The following is a 15,863-nucleotide window of genomic DNA, read 5'->3' on the forward strand; positions in this document are numbered from 1 at the left end:
TATTTTAATTTTATATTTTTTAAAATTATTACAATATATATATATATATATAGCTATATATAAGGCATTGGCGATTCCTCCTCCCAGGAAATTAAAGTTGTTTTCTAGTATTTCAAAAGGTCAGGCCTTTGTTGGTGGTCCTCAACTTTGTGACCGACAATATATATAATATTAAAATTAACATTACTAAGTTTGAATAAGTATTAGATCATTTAGCTTAAATTGATTAAAATTTATTACAAATGTTCAGCATCTTTTTCCTCTCTTCACGTATAAATTATTGTAATGTATTGCTCCTTTTTTCTTTAACAATCATAAAATATTAATATTTTATTTTAATTTATTAAATCGACTTACCATTTCATAATACTTTTCTTTTATTTCATTAGATTCTCGTTTTATCTCTTCCATCTGTCTCCTAAGCAGTGCTAGTTCATTCTGATAAGCTGCCAGCTTTGCAGACAGTACCTATAAATAAATAATACAAGAATTACTGGTGACAAGTGATGAAAGGATGAAGTTGGTTTATTAAACTCCTGTTTTGGGGATCAAAATTAAAATTATAAGTCATAACCTATGACTGAACCTTATTTACACACACACCTTATACACCTTTATTTAAAAGGATGCGGGAAAAAAAACATATATTTATAGCAGAAATGCATGATATAATCAAAAACGAAATAAATATCGAAGACCTTGTTTTCTCTAGTTTTGTCTCTCAAATTGTGCCTGGCCGTCTCCAAATACTGAACTGCGTCTCGCCCAGGGAGACTGTTGAGATAAGTTCTCATATTATGATAAAGCATCTCCATGCTAGCGCATTGTTCTCTGATGATCCCGTTGTCCTGTTCAACTCGCAATAATTTCTTTTGAAGAATTTGATTTTTTTCTATCAAGTCTTTTTTCTCTGGATCTTTGCCCTGGAATCATTAAATATTTTTTTATTCGTGAAAAATTTATATTACCACTAATAAGTGACAATGTGTCTATAAACACTTGGGCATAAGTGCATATTAGTAAAATATTAATATACTGAATACTAAACAATTAATGTATCATCATCACACTAAAAAAGACCTAAATAATAGTTGTTTACTATTATTAACTGAATAATATCTAACCCTTTTAAGAAGATAATATAATATTAATTAAAAGTATATATTACAATCCTGTGATAGACTAATGATTAACTTCTGAAATAAATTTAGAACCATAATTTCATCATTTATTATTAGGAGCTGTTAAATTAATACTAGCTACTTTAAATATATGATGTGCCCACTCATACGACTTTCCTAACGTAAGTTAAAATAAAAATTAGCTTTACAGGTTTGAATTATCTTATAATGTTAAACATATGTTCTTTGAGTAATGTACAGTTTTCAAGTAATTTGAAAAATTAAACATGGATACAAAGTCTGATACATGGCATCTTTTCTGATACCTTCTCATGTTTTAAGAGATAAAAAAAGTTGGAGAATTTTTTTTGCTCATAACGTCTCAACATATATAACATATTTCTCTACAGTTTTGTGAGCCAACTTCAGTAGATGCAAGCATTTGCATTTTGCCAACAGCTCAAAAACTGTATAACTGAGAAAAATGAAATAACATTCATTTTGTATTGCTTACTTACTTATCTTTAAAATATTCACTAACAGCGAGTATTGGTTGATGTATAACAATTAATAACTCTGAAGATCATAACACCAATAATTATAGAAAGAAATCTTTCCATACACATCCTTCCATACTACACCCACCCCATAAAAACCCAGAATTAGGCCTGATCTTATCTTGCCTTAGAAAAATTTATTATGAATTAGTTGAGGAGTCTTTGATAAGAAAAATTTTAAAATTGAGACAATTTTTTTTTAATAGGAAATTAAATCACCTTTAAATAGTAAGTTCCATGTGATTCTTGATTAATTCAAAAATGATATTACTTTTTTTCCTAATTCTTCTACGAGATATACTATATAAAAATTTAAAGGAATTTAGAGAAAAGAATTAAGGCAAATTTTATCAAAATATTTAGGACCTATTTGGTGATACAATCTACAGGAAAACAAGTTTTTAACTGTTGTTAACAGGGTTAACGATTTGGTAAACAGGCATCTATGGCTGAAACCTTACAAAAAATATATAATAAAAACCAAAAAGTGAGCTATGCGTTGAAGAAATATTTGCGACCTAGACATACAGACCAATGGCTTTTAGCATAGCTTGTGGATATGCATTTTGGGATATTAAAACTTAGAACTGTAAATGTATTCAATACTAACCATTGCATAGCTTATTAGAGTTACTATGAGGAAACTAACTCACTTCTAAAAGCCTCCATCGGTGGATATTCAGAGGATTTTCCATTTGCTCCTCTAATGCTCGACATTTTTGGCGTTCTTTTGACAAGTCTTTATGGAGATGAAACATCTCTAGTCTGAGGTTGGGAGTATTTTCTGCAAGGCTTGTCAGAAGCTTCTTATCAGTCCTACAAAACAAAGTTTATACTAATTTAAAAATATATAAGTAAATCAAACATATTTTGTATTTTTCAGTTCAGTATGTTTCTTGTTTTTTTTTAATTTAAGATAAATAATTTTTAATAAAATGTCCTTTAATTTTATGTACATATTGTTTTACTAATAATTTTTTTAACTCCAATTTTACCCAGTTTCATATTTTTTAATTAAAATAACAATTCATTCCCATGTCCAACGACTGTTTTTCTCTTCAAAACTGTGTAATTAATTGCAAAATATTCAGATATGATTGAATATAATATTCTCTAAATAAGAGATGATGAATGCATACTACATAATTTTATAAATATTTTTGAGTTATTAAAATTTTGTTTGGAAAAATTATGATATGTGTTTAACAACAAACCACAAATCAGACAAAATTTACAGATCAAAGACCAGCAGATTATTTCTATCCTGTGTGGATAGGGTCCGTGTCTGGGAGGCGTATGTTAGGACAGGTCTAATTAGAGTTTTATATAAATGGACCTTTGTTTTCCTGCTAATGAGCTTGCTCCAGAATTGTTTCAACATACCAAAATAGCATCGGTTAGCCACTATGATCCCCCGCTTTATTTCAGTGGAAACATTTTTGTTGCTGTGACCTGAGATCTAAGGTAAGGAAACTCCTCCACTCTCTCAAAGATACAGCTTCCTACGATAACCTGTCTCTCCTGGGATCTGGCTCCTCCGATGTACATATATTTTGTTTTGTTTTCATAAATAGCCAGACCCATGCATGCTGCAGAAAGCTGCAGGCTCAAGGAAGACTCGGTAAGCGCAGTAAAAGATTGTGCCACTATATCAAGGTCATCAGCATAACCGAGCTGTTGAATATGGTGCCATTATTCTGGAAACCTGATTCTCTCACTACTTTTTCCAGGATTAAATTAAACAGGAGGTATGCTAGAGCATCTCCTGGCCTTAGTCCTTTATTTGAGCAAAATTCATAGGAGTGTTCAGACTGTATGCGGGTTGCGTGGCAGCTAGTTATCATGAATGAGCCTTCTGGTCTCACATTTGTTGGGGCCCGGGGCCAGAGTTGGATAGATGTGACACTTGCCACAGCTCCCATAGTAAAGCGTATTGTAGACTGGACCCTACGGTCAGACACGAGCTCCGACCACCTGGTCATAGCCTTCAGTGTGGTGGAGGAGGAAGACGGTGCCCCAGAAGTAGATAAGGGCTTTGTGACTCGATCGGTGAACTGGAGAGCGTTTTCCAGTGAATTGGAGGGAATACTGGCTGACAGAGAATGGGAGGAGATGACCCTCCAACGCCGAAGGGCGAGAGTATGTACGATTCCATGGTGGACGCCAGCTCTGACGCAGTTAAAAAAAGAATACTACAGGGCCAAGCATAGGTACCAGGAGTGCAGAAACGACGAGAGGAGGCCTGCACTTTGAGAAGAATCCAAGCATAGGTATAAGGTATACCGAAACGGAGTGCGCTGCCAGAAGAAAAAGTCCTGGGACCAATTTATTGTAGAGGAATCAGAAAAGAATCCCTGGGGTAACCCGTACAGGGTTGCACTGGGAAAGGTTAAGCCGTTACAAGTGATGACGGCTATTAGAGTGAGAGGTGTCCAGGCAACCACCATGGAGGAGGCTGCCCAGATGTATATAGACTACACATACCCTAGGGATGATCCGTCCCAGGACAGTGCTGATGATGGAATGGTTAGACGCACCACGTTATACTCACCGGGTACCGACCTATGCCCACCATGGGATATTTGGGACCTTCGTCTTGCCGTGGACAGACAAAGGATCGGGAGGGCTCCAGGACTAGATAGCATAGATGCTGCAATCCTCAAGAACAGTGCCCCTTATATTGAGGAAGAGTTGTTGGATATATTCAACGAGTGTTTGGATAAGGGGTACTTTCCAAACAAGTGGAGGATTGCAGACTTGAGATTGCTCTACAAGGGGGGTGGTAAGGATAAAGAAACGCCTAATTCCTATCGACCAATATGCCTCCTCCCAGTAGCTAGTAAGGTTCTGGAGCATATGATCGTCCACAGCCTTAGACCAGTCCTAAGTGCTGGAAGTCATCCATGGCAGTTTGGCTCGACCCGTGGCAGGGGAACTACGGATGCGCTGCTGATACAGCAGCGGTTGCAAGATCTCGACACCCCCAGTATTCTATACTCCCTCGTAGGTAGTTACCTCAATAACAGGAGTGTCAGGATCAGGGGTAACTACTACGAGGTCGAGAGAAAAATCGAAAGAGGATGTCCCCAGGGATCGGTCCTAGGACCAGCTCTCTGGAAGCTGGTATTTGATGAGTTGCTGGGGGAACTGGAGGACAAAGGGCTCCTTGCCACAGCCAACGTCGACGACCTGGCAGTCATCGTGGCCAAGAACAGTAGATCCAGACTAAAGACAGAAGCGGAGAGGTGTGCCAGTCTCGTGGGAGAGTGGTGCGTGAGGAGGAAGTTGAGTATGGCAGCAGCAAAAACTCAGGCCATACTCATAAGAGGCTCCACGGACAGGGCTCATCCTATCACCCTGGATATAAAAGGAGAGAGGGTTAGACCGGGTGAGGAGGTGACATATCTTGGTGTGAAGATAAGAAGAAGATTCGATGCCACTTCTCACCTAGTGTATCTAAAGGACAGGGTGACACTGTCACTCAATGGATTAAGTAGGATAGGGGGTGCATTTTGGGGCCTCAGGTACCCTGCAACGACGACCATATATAAAGGTGTGATCTTGGGTATTCTGAGGTATGCATCCCCTGCCTGGAGCCGAAACCTCACGCAGACACAGAAGAGAAGACTGGCCACCATACAGAGATTGGCTCTGCTGAGGGTCACGAAGATATACAGAACGGTGTCACATGAGGCAGTGCAGGTGCTAGTCGCAGCGATGCCCCTGGACCTCATCCTCAGGGAGGATGTCCTTAAATATGAAGTAAAGAGGCAGGGACTGGAAGCACTGCCGGATGAGCTCCGAGAGAGGATCGGCGAGACTCCCAAACTTGTGGAAGAAAATACTGCGGGAGGACTCAATACAGAAGTGGAATGGTAGCAAGCCAGAAGGGCACTACTTTGAGAAAATTCTTCCCTACCGTCCTTTCCAGACTGAAGGCTAAATGGGTCATCCCAGACTTGGGTCTCACAGTTCCTAACAGGACACGGGGGGTTTCGGGGAAAGCTGCAAAACTTTGGAAAAAACATCGACCCCCGGTGCCTCACGTGCGGAGTTCCTGAAACAGCAGAACATGTAATAATGGATTACTCCGCCCTGGAAGGACATCGAGCCAGGCTGTTGAGAAAGACCGGGATTTTCGCCCTCGCCGAGTCGGACTTTCCCTGGTTGATGGAAGAACAGAATTATCCCTTCTTCAGGGAGTTCATTTACATCCGTTCACTTCCATCCGGAAGGAGGTGGTGGGCCCAACACATTTCACAATGGGAAGGACTTGACCGCCCAACATCGGCGAGCCACCAGAAGAAGATGAAGCTGACCCAGACTGAGACCAGGAGGGCTGGACCAGCTTGGTAACTGCAGGAGGCACCCAGACAGATGCGCCCAGGCACCCAGAACCTTCATTTCTCTGACTGTCTCGTATAACATAGGGCGCTTGATAGTGTCATATGCGTTCTTGAAATCCACAAACAAGTGGTGGGTAGGGATCTTATGTTCATGGGCCCTTACCATGATTAGTCTGAGGGTATGAATTTGGTCCACCGTAGATTTCCCTTTCCTGAAGCCAGTCTGGTACTGCTCGATTTCTTGTTCTGCATGCAGGGTCAGCCTTTGGAAGAGGATATTGGAGAATACTTTGTAAGCACAGGGGAGCGGCGATATTCCTCTGTAATTAGAACATTCCAGTTGTTCTCCTTTCTTATGAAGTCGGTATGTCAAAGCACTGCTCCATTGCTGAGGCATCTTCTGTTGAACCCATATCTCGAGGACCAAGTCATAAAGTGTCCTATGGAGTTCCTCTCCACTATATTTAAACAATTCTGCCGGCAATCCATCCTCGCCTGGTGCCTTATGGTTCCTCATTTTCTGAATTGCATCCACATCTTCTAAATCTGGTGGCTCAATATCCTCTTCACGTTCTTCATCATTTCATTTTCCCATTCTGGGCTCAGTAGTGTTTATTCAGCAGGCCACTAAAGTGCCTTGCCCACCGTTGAAGTATCTCATCCTTATTGTTCAAGAGAGTCCCATCTTCTTTTCAGTATGCTTGAATTTTAGGCTTGAAAGGGGTCTACCAGTGTTCACCTTCTGAAAGAAGAGTCTGTTTTCTTTCGCACTCTTGTGAGCTTCTATTTCTTTTAATGCCTCCATCTCCCATAATTTCTTTTTCTTCTTAAGCATCTTCTTCTCATCCCTCCTCCTTTTACGGTATTCCTCTGTAGGTCCCCTTGTGAACCGTTTCTGCACCATAGCTTGGTAGGTGACGTTTTTCGCATTTGTTACGCTTCTGCATTCTTCATCAAACCAAGGTAACCTTGTTTCGCATTCCTTTAGGCCTAAGCATTCTTAATAGTAACTCTAATATAATTTACACCATAGCAGTAGCTGTGACAGTCAGTGTATGGCTGTAAAACCTCACTGTAGTAGCTGTGACAGTAGGCCTAAGCATTCTTAATAGTAACTCTAATATAATTTACACCATAGCAGTAGCTGTGACAGTCAGTGTATGGCTGTAAAACCGCACTGTGTAAATGACTTGCTTTGCAGTCAGTTTCAGTTATATTTCCACTGCTGTCACAGGCACATGGTACCATAGCCATTCACACAGCGGCGTACTGTAATGACATTGGAAGTATCAAAGCAGATCTCTTCAATTTTAATAAAAGAATTTTTAAAAATTTCATTCCAAATTTATAAAATAAAAACTGTAGCATGAAATTAGGTAAGTGGGCATTTTGTTAAGTTGTCTCACTTATTACCAGTGAAGACTTGACCAGCAATGTTGGCAATGGGAAATCCTGTTTATAAGCAAAATTAATATTATTAATACTGATAATAAAATTGTAATAATACTAAGCTCTATTGAAAGTGACCCTCACATGGTCAATGACAGTAAAATCAAAAAGGTGCTTTCAAAATTCAAAGTTAAGACAGATGAATTATGAGGAAAATTTTGAAATCCAATTATTCAAAATTTTAAATGTATTTAAATAGAAAGTGAACAAGACAGCTTCCTCAGTGCCCCCTCAACTTCAAATTTTCTATAGTCGGAATTACAGAATTTTCTCTGTAATCAATTTATCTTAACCTCACCCCCAGAATATTTACTGTCATTCCAACTGACGGTTTATAGGTCCCTTGAGAATAATGTAGCCATTAAAATATCTGGCTAGAGCAATCCTTATTTCATTATGACGGACTCTGAAACAACAGCTATAAGCAAAAGAATTCCTCCAAACCTTTCCTCAATGAATAGTAAGTTAGATTAGGCAACGAGATTTGGCTATGATAAAATTTCCCAGATCCGCCTTATTTCATGTTGGCTACTATCCATTTTGCTAATCTTCTTCTTGACAACCATTGAATAAAAAACAAAATACAGTTTTCTCTTTATTTTGGTTGAAATGAACAGAATATTTAAGGATCACATCCTTAATCATAATTGAAAATAATTCGAATATTTTCACCATATACATCAATAATATAGTCACCACTTCAAACAAGTGAAGACCTTCCTTTCCCTAGTAATATGCTCTGTCAGGCATATTTGAGTGCTCTAATTGAAAAGCAACCATCTTTGATTTCATTAATCGTTAAGACAGAAACAGAAAATTTCAGTTTGGCCAAATTTAATTTCTTTCTTTGGTTTCAAGTTTAATTTTATTTTGAGTACCTATTTAGATTTATTATGTCAGTTTAATGCTGTTATAAATATACTGAAAACTTAATTCTGTGATTTTGGCCCAATTATTCAAAGTCCACTTATTTTCATTCATAAGATAACCAGCCACTAAATCAATTTTTCGATCCATGGGTGATATTTAGTTGCCCCTAAATTAATCTGATCATCAAACAATATTTGGACAAAAATTGGTATAATCTAATTTATGCAGATTTTATTGAAAGACGATCCCTCACTAATTTACCTTTTTACTTTACTTGTTTTTAATTTTTTAAATGAAATTTGGTATAATTTATGTATCAGATTTTATGGGTTATAAACAACAAGAAAAATTTGTATACTAGCAAATTAATATCAATACTTATTAATTTCCAAGAAATCCCAGGCCTTTTTTTTTTTTTTTATGTTCCTCTAAATTTTAAAAGATTATTGTGCACAACTACTTCTGTATTTGTGAAAAATGAAGTTGGAATTACACTAATGCTGCTTAGTTCGGAGGATTAAAAAAGTCAAAATGAAAAAATAATATATGATTGTCTTAATCAATAAAGGATACCTGAGTTTTCTAACTTCTTTTTTTAGTAGCTCTATGTCTTTCAGCCTTTGCTGATATTGTTCTTCACCATTATTTAAAATATATGTCATTAGGTTTGTTTTCTCATACACTAATGATAACTCTGCATTTCTCTTTTGTATTACTGTTTTCAAATCTCCTGATTGTCTTTTCAACTAAAATGGAATTGTTAGATATAAAATAATTTACAAAACTTATTATTAATTTATTTATTATTTACTTGTTAAAGTGCCCGTGCCTGCTAGATAGAGGAAAGTTGCTTAATTTAGATCACTTACTTATCTCAAGTGTTAATTATAATAAGAGCATATTTCCGTTATCACTATGAGGTTCAAATCACCCTATCAATATGCTATGACAAAAACACTTCCAGTTGATTATGTTTCTAACCATTATAAATTTTTATCTGTTTCCAATGTTATTTTCGTTATTATGAAATGAATATTTAATTTATCAGTTCATTAAAACTTTGACCACAGGGGGCTCCCCTAGAATATCACTTCAAAACACTATTTTTTAAATATTTTCTTTTCTTTTAATTTAAATAAGAATTATGTAATGTATAAAATGTAATATTTAGCCAAATAAAGCTTAAATACCTGATTTTTAACCAAAATGACTATTGACACACCCATGTATACCATTGAATCTATGAATGAAATCAGCTGACATATGAACTTTTTGTAGGTTTATAAATTGAATTTGACTTGAAACTGAAAAACAAAAGAAAGTTATTGTAGGTCAATTCCAATGACCACATTTGACTGTCAAGAACAGTATGGAGCATGTGCAGTACAGGTTTCTCCCTCTTAAAATCATTGCTACGCATGCACTGTACAGTTCTTGACATTCAAAAGTGGTTGTTAGAACAGACCTTGTACATTACCGCATGTTTTAGAAAACAAGAGCTCATGATCATTAATTAACAAGTCTTAGATTAAATGTTTCAGTGAAATTTAATTTAAATCTTATTAATTTACTTTTCCATTATTTTATTGTCATTATTATTGATGATTTAGTTTATATAGTTGTATTATTTTGTTAAAAAGGAGTTTATTGATAGTTTTATAAATATTTTACTGAACTTGAAACTGAGACAATTTAAGTTACACAAGATCAAAATAAATAAACCAATTGCCAAAATTATACTATCTATTTTATTTTTAATTTCTTAATTATGAGTAAACATATATTTTATTAACTGGCATTACCATACTAGGTCATTAAGAAAGTTTTTATGCATTCAATAATTTTTTTTTTATTTCACTTGCCACTCTCGGTCTATCCATTTAAAGTGGTTTAGCATCGATTGCCTGACAACCTCAGAAAAAAATCATACTTTTGTAGGTGTATTTCTTGATACTTTGTAAATTCAAAAATTATCTTTATTTCCTCCGGCTTCCAAATGGCCGCCATTTTTGTTTGAGTGTTTCAGTTTGAAATCTACACATCAAAATTATTCTTCAAAATACAGGCTATCATTTTCACTTATTTACGCCAGTTGGGCTTGGATGGCTAAAGTCATGAGGATCTTATCTGAAAGTAATTCAGTATTAACCTTTTCTGAAAATGTGACCTAATCTTGGTTTATCTTGAAAGCTGTTATTCCCAGAATAAAACACCACAATCAAAGCTATGTAATACATTTCCAACTTCTACTATGCAGATTAATACATACATATATACATTGTAATATTCAAGGCTTATTTTAATAAATAAAAGGAAAATTGATAGGTTTTACTTATTCTCATATCTAATGTATAGCTTAAGTTCAAATGAAAAGCTTTAATATTAAACAGATATGAGAATTTTATTTTATTTTTAATAACATTATTGACTCTTAATATCAGGGCAGGTTTTCTAGGAAATCAGAACACTTAACTACTAATAATACTTAATTAAATGAATAGCTTCTTGTACAAATGTAATTAAATTTTATGTAGAGCAAAACTAACCAATTTATATAATCTTCATTTGATGATTGAAGTTTCTTTATCTTCTATCTCACAAATCAAACACTGACTGTAAATATAGGTCCTCTACTCTTCTCAGCAAACATCCAAACAAAGAGTGCTTTATCTTCATGGATGATTCTAAATGTCTTCTTGTTCTAGATGTATACCACCGAGAGAGACAAAGGATGTTCAGGACCTCCTGCATCCAGGAGATGTCATCCCTCTCCTGTGTCCAAACAACAAAGTGCCTGTTTCCTTTCTTCTATCTTCAGCGTTCACGCGTTGATTAAAAAAAAAATCGATTGTAGTACAATCACTCTAATTTACTTGCTATGATTCATAATGTAAATGTTTTATTGATAATTGTTGTTTTCTTCTATTTCTTCTTAGGTTATTCTTTTTCTATAATTATGGTAGAGAAACAACAAAAGTTGAAAAATTGTAATGTATGTTCTCAACACAAACAATTCAACAGACATCAGAAGGACGCGCTGCCATCTTCTTTGTTATGAATAACATATTTTTACTTCATATTTGACTGATAAAAATTGGTTAGCTTGCTTTTTGGTTCAATAACATAAATAAACAATATCGAACATTGTTACTTAAAAATAAAAACCTAACTAAAATCATCTATACATAAAAAATAAATTTTTTTATCCAAAAAGAGGATATTATGATACATAGTGTAATATCCTCTTTTATGAGCAAATAGTTATTTTTTATACATAAATGATTTTTAGTAGGTTTTATTTTATTTATCATTTCAATATGTTTATTTTTAGTATTAAACCTAAAAGCAAGCTAACCAATGTTCATAAGTAAAATATGCAGTCACAAAAGATATCGTGCAAAGCCAAGATGGCAGCACGAGACCTGTAAAAAGTTCGTTGAATCGCAGTCATGTTGAGCAGATTCAAATATTTTAAAAACTTTATTTTAACCCGCTATCATAATTGAAATTACAGTACATTTTAGAAAAAATAGAAGTTAGGAATAAGTATTAAAGGAAATTATTCATAAAGGAAATCATAAGAAAAGCCTCAAAACCATAGTGTTACAAAATCTATGTTGAGAACTAACACCTAGAGAAGGGGAAGAAAGAAAACTTGGTTTTGGGCATTCGTTGTTTAGTGTTTAGACGGAGATGGATGACATCCTCTAGAGGCTGGATATCCTGGAGATCCCTTAGCTAATCTCAGTGGTAGACATCTTGAGTCAGAAAAAGAAGACATCAAAGAGTCACCCAAGAAGAAAAAGGGACTCTTTATTTGGATCACCAAATAACATACTTTGGTGGATGAGAAGTGAGTTGAAAACTATTAGGGAACCAATGCTATATTTCATTTGTGTTTGTTTGCAGAAAGATTGCCAACAGTCAGTGTTGAGATAATTATCAAAAGAAGATTCTATAAAATTGGTTAGTTTTGTTCTACTACCTAAAATTAAATACATTTGTAAAAGAGATATTAATTTAATTGAATGTTATTAGTAGTAAAAGTGTCTGTTCTAATTGTCTAGAAACATTCCCCCAGTTTTTGAGTCAATCATGTTATAAAATTTAAATAAAATTCTCCTACCTATTTAATATTAAAGCTTTTAATTTGAACCAAAGCTATACTTGAGATATGAGAATTAAGTGAGAACTATTTAAAATTCCTTTTATTTTGTATAATTAATTTTTTATTATTACAATATACTTGTAAAATTTTTTTCAAATTTCATTTTATAAATAAAAACGTGATTGAAACTAAACTAATTAGCTAAAACAATGGTTTTAACAATACAAATTTTAAAAAAATTTTATTGTTTTTTTTTATTTATCATTATTATTTAGAATAAATTAAGTTTAGGAAATGTTCCAACATAGGCAACTTTCCTCAATATTATTTATTTGTAATGGAACTAAAAAATTAACTGTTGTTTATACCGTTTCCAACTCCAATTGCATTTCTTTTATATGATCGTCCCTTTTTATTATTACATCAATTTGTTGTTTTATTTCCATATCTTTTTCTTCTATTGTTTTTAAGAGAGATTTTCTGTTATCATTGCAGCTGTCTAACTTGAAGATCATAGTGTCCTTTGTAAACACATCTTTTCTGTTGCCTGTTTGTTATAAAATTTAACTTGTATTAGTTAATTTTAATTTATAAACATGGTGCTAACAAATAATTAAGAATATTTTTTAACATGAACTAGATAACTCCACTTTCAGGAAAAGAACACCAACCTCTGTTGTGGGCTGTTGGAAACTCATACCAATCATGGTAATTCATTCAAAAAGAAATACATGAAAAGTAGATAATAGTAATGGTGTGATATGTATATATTGTAAATACAACAATATGGCTTAACGTTTTCAGAGGTTAGTTTTTGAAACCACCCATATTCACCCTCAAGCTTGCCCATAGTATAGGTATTGTCTAGACGAGTTGAAATTTAATTTTATTTTTTATTTATTTATTTTTTAATTTTATTTTATTACCCTGACACTGTTATCACCTTATGTTGAATAATAATTATGAACAGAGCGCTTAATAGATTGGCCATAATTAGTAATTATAAACTATTTATCTTCGAGCAATAATACAAATAAGTAGATGAAAAAATTGCCTATATTGCCTAAAAGGTAGGGGTAGTGTGCAACATATAGAAAATACATAATGACGTAGAAACAAAAATGTTCTATAAAAAACAAGATATTCCAAGATAAATATTTCGTTGTTTAACCTTAATAGTGGAACAATTAAAGCCCAAAATGTTTTTTAGCTTTTATGCTTAAGGTGTTCCAAATATAATAAAAATAATGAATTATTTATTTATGGTGATACACATTCCTTTAGAGCAGCATTGCAAAAATATTTGATGGGCTTTATAGCCTTAGAATAGAGAATTAAAAAAAAAACGAATAATTAATGCATAATAAAAAGTAGTTTGTAGGTCTTTAAACAGAGAAAAAGTAAACTTGTACATCAATGACTTAGAAAAAAAAAATTACAGAGTAATACTAATTTTAAGAATAAATATTAGCAGAGTTAATTCAGCAGTTTTTACACAGTTTAAATTGGATATGGAATATTTTATTTAATTTTATTGGAACTTTGACATAAATATTTGAATAAACGTATATTTAAAATGATTAATTGTTTTTCCAATAAAATTAGCATTATGTTGTAAGACTTTTTAATCATGTAACTGTAAACCACAAAACTTCAGAAAGAAACTGGATCGACCGTAAGGAATAATACCATAAGATGGAAAAAACACCCCAAAACATAGTCAAATTAAATGTAGTGTATAGTATAATATTCTAACGGAAGTTTCTTTCACCTTACCATCTTAATACATAATAATGTACAGAATAAACAACTTCCTAGAAAATAATCAAGAATAAAAGCAGTATTTCAAAGGAGACCAATTTTGAAAGCAATAATAATAAAAGCAACAGCATGTTGAAATTAAATATCATGTTATCTTTCATAAAAATTAACTTATGACTTGACAAACAACAAAACTAAAAATAAAAATATATCAATACTTACTAGTTTGTAGTTTTTCATAGTCTAGCTGCTTTTTATGCAACTGATCTTTTACTAGTTCCATCTCTTGAAAAATATATTTAGATTTAGACTGTAAATCTGTTATCTGTCCCTAAAATTTATAAATCATAATTTACTTACTAATAATCTAGTCAATATAACGGAATATGATTATTTAAATATCTTTTGAAGGTTTATTCACCATCATATCAAATTATAATTTGATATTTCGAACTTTATTAAATACCTGTGACTCAAGTAACCTTTTATAAAGATATTTCTTCTCTGTTGTTACAGAATGTAATAAGTTTTTCATTTGTTTCACCTCTGCCATCTTTTCATCTAATTCCTTGTGGAGCCTTACATTATCAAAAGAAGATATAGACAAGTCTTCTTTCATTTTTTCAAAATTTTGCTCAAGAATCATTTTTTCTTTCATATCCCTAATGAGAGTAAATAATTTTAAAGTATTTATTTTATATATTATAAAATGAAAATTTTACATAAAGAAAATTAAAGTTCTTATTGTTAATTAACACCAATATAAACATAAAACAAAACATTTAAAATCAAATATTAATGTATGCAAGAAGTGTTTGTAACATGTTTTGTCAATTTTAATTTTTTTTTCCTCTACTGCAGGTTTTTAATTCTCAATTGAGAAATGCTGAGGAAAAAAGCTGTTTTCTCTAACAATTTTCTTAAATATATATTTTATTTTTAATATTTTATAAAAAATTTAATTGAAATATGTAAATAAATAAATATGCTGTTCAGTAGTAATTAAGTTTTAATCATTTTAACTTTGTGAATAAATAGTTAATGTAAATATTTTTTAACAATAATAAACATTTAAATTTTAATGTAAACTTTAATTCTGATATAATTAAGTTCAAAAATTATCAGAGTTATAAATAAATACATTTCTAAAATTAAAAATATATATTAGTCATTAAAAAGCTTATTGTTAACATATATTAGTCATTAAAAAGCTTATTGTTAGTATTAGAAAACTCATCTGAACAGTTTTGGTATTCAATATGGACCAGTGACCACCTTTGGGTTAAAAAATTTAGCATTTTTCAAAATGGGCACTGATACATGAGGTGTGCTGCCATATTATTTCTAGGAAAAAAAATTTATTCCACAAAAAAAAACTAAAAATAAATACAGATTACAAATGTTTTTTTAGCATCACTATAATTTTTCCCTATAAATTACTTGACCTAATTACACTATTAGGACGACTGCTTGAGGAACAATCAGATAAATTAAATACATAACATCAATTAAAGTATTTGATTAAAGCATAGTACCATAACAGTATCTGATTAAAACATAGTACCATAATAGTATCTGATTAAAGCATAGTACCATAATAGTATCTAATTAAAGCATAGTACCATAATAGTATCTGATTAAAGCATAGTAC

General features: G+C 32.9%; 1 protein-coding gene across 1 annotated transcript in view; it reads right to left on the minus strand.

Moving 5' to 3' along the window:
• LOC106680526 (cilia- and flagella-associated protein 58) overlaps positions 1-15,863 on the minus strand; it is a 42,815-nt gene that overhangs the window by 8,616 nt on the left and 18,336 nt on the right. Inside the window, exons 10-16 of the mRNA XM_067046082.1 lie at positions 14,679-14,874; positions 14,435-14,543; positions 12,820-12,998; positions 8,917-9,089; positions 2,332-2,494; positions 699-923; positions 358-468 (exon numbers count right to left, since the gene is read on the minus strand). Of these exons, the coding sequence (XP_066902183.1) occupies positions 358-468; positions 699-923; positions 2,332-2,494; positions 8,917-9,089; positions 12,820-12,998; positions 14,435-14,543; positions 14,679-14,874 (1,156 nt within the window). The remainder of the gene's footprint in view (positions 1-357; positions 469-698; positions 924-2,331; positions 2,495-8,916; positions 9,090-12,819; positions 12,999-14,434; positions 14,544-14,678; positions 14,875-15,863) is intronic.

Source organism: Halyomorpha halys, unplaced genomic scaffold, assembly GCF_000696795.3.
Source record: "Halyomorpha halys isolate HHAL.00 unplaced genomic scaffold, Hhal_1.1 Scaffold265.1, whole genome shotgun sequence".
Classification (NCBI taxonomy): domain Eukaryota; kingdom Metazoa; phylum Arthropoda; class Insecta; order Hemiptera; family Pentatomidae; genus Halyomorpha; species Halyomorpha halys.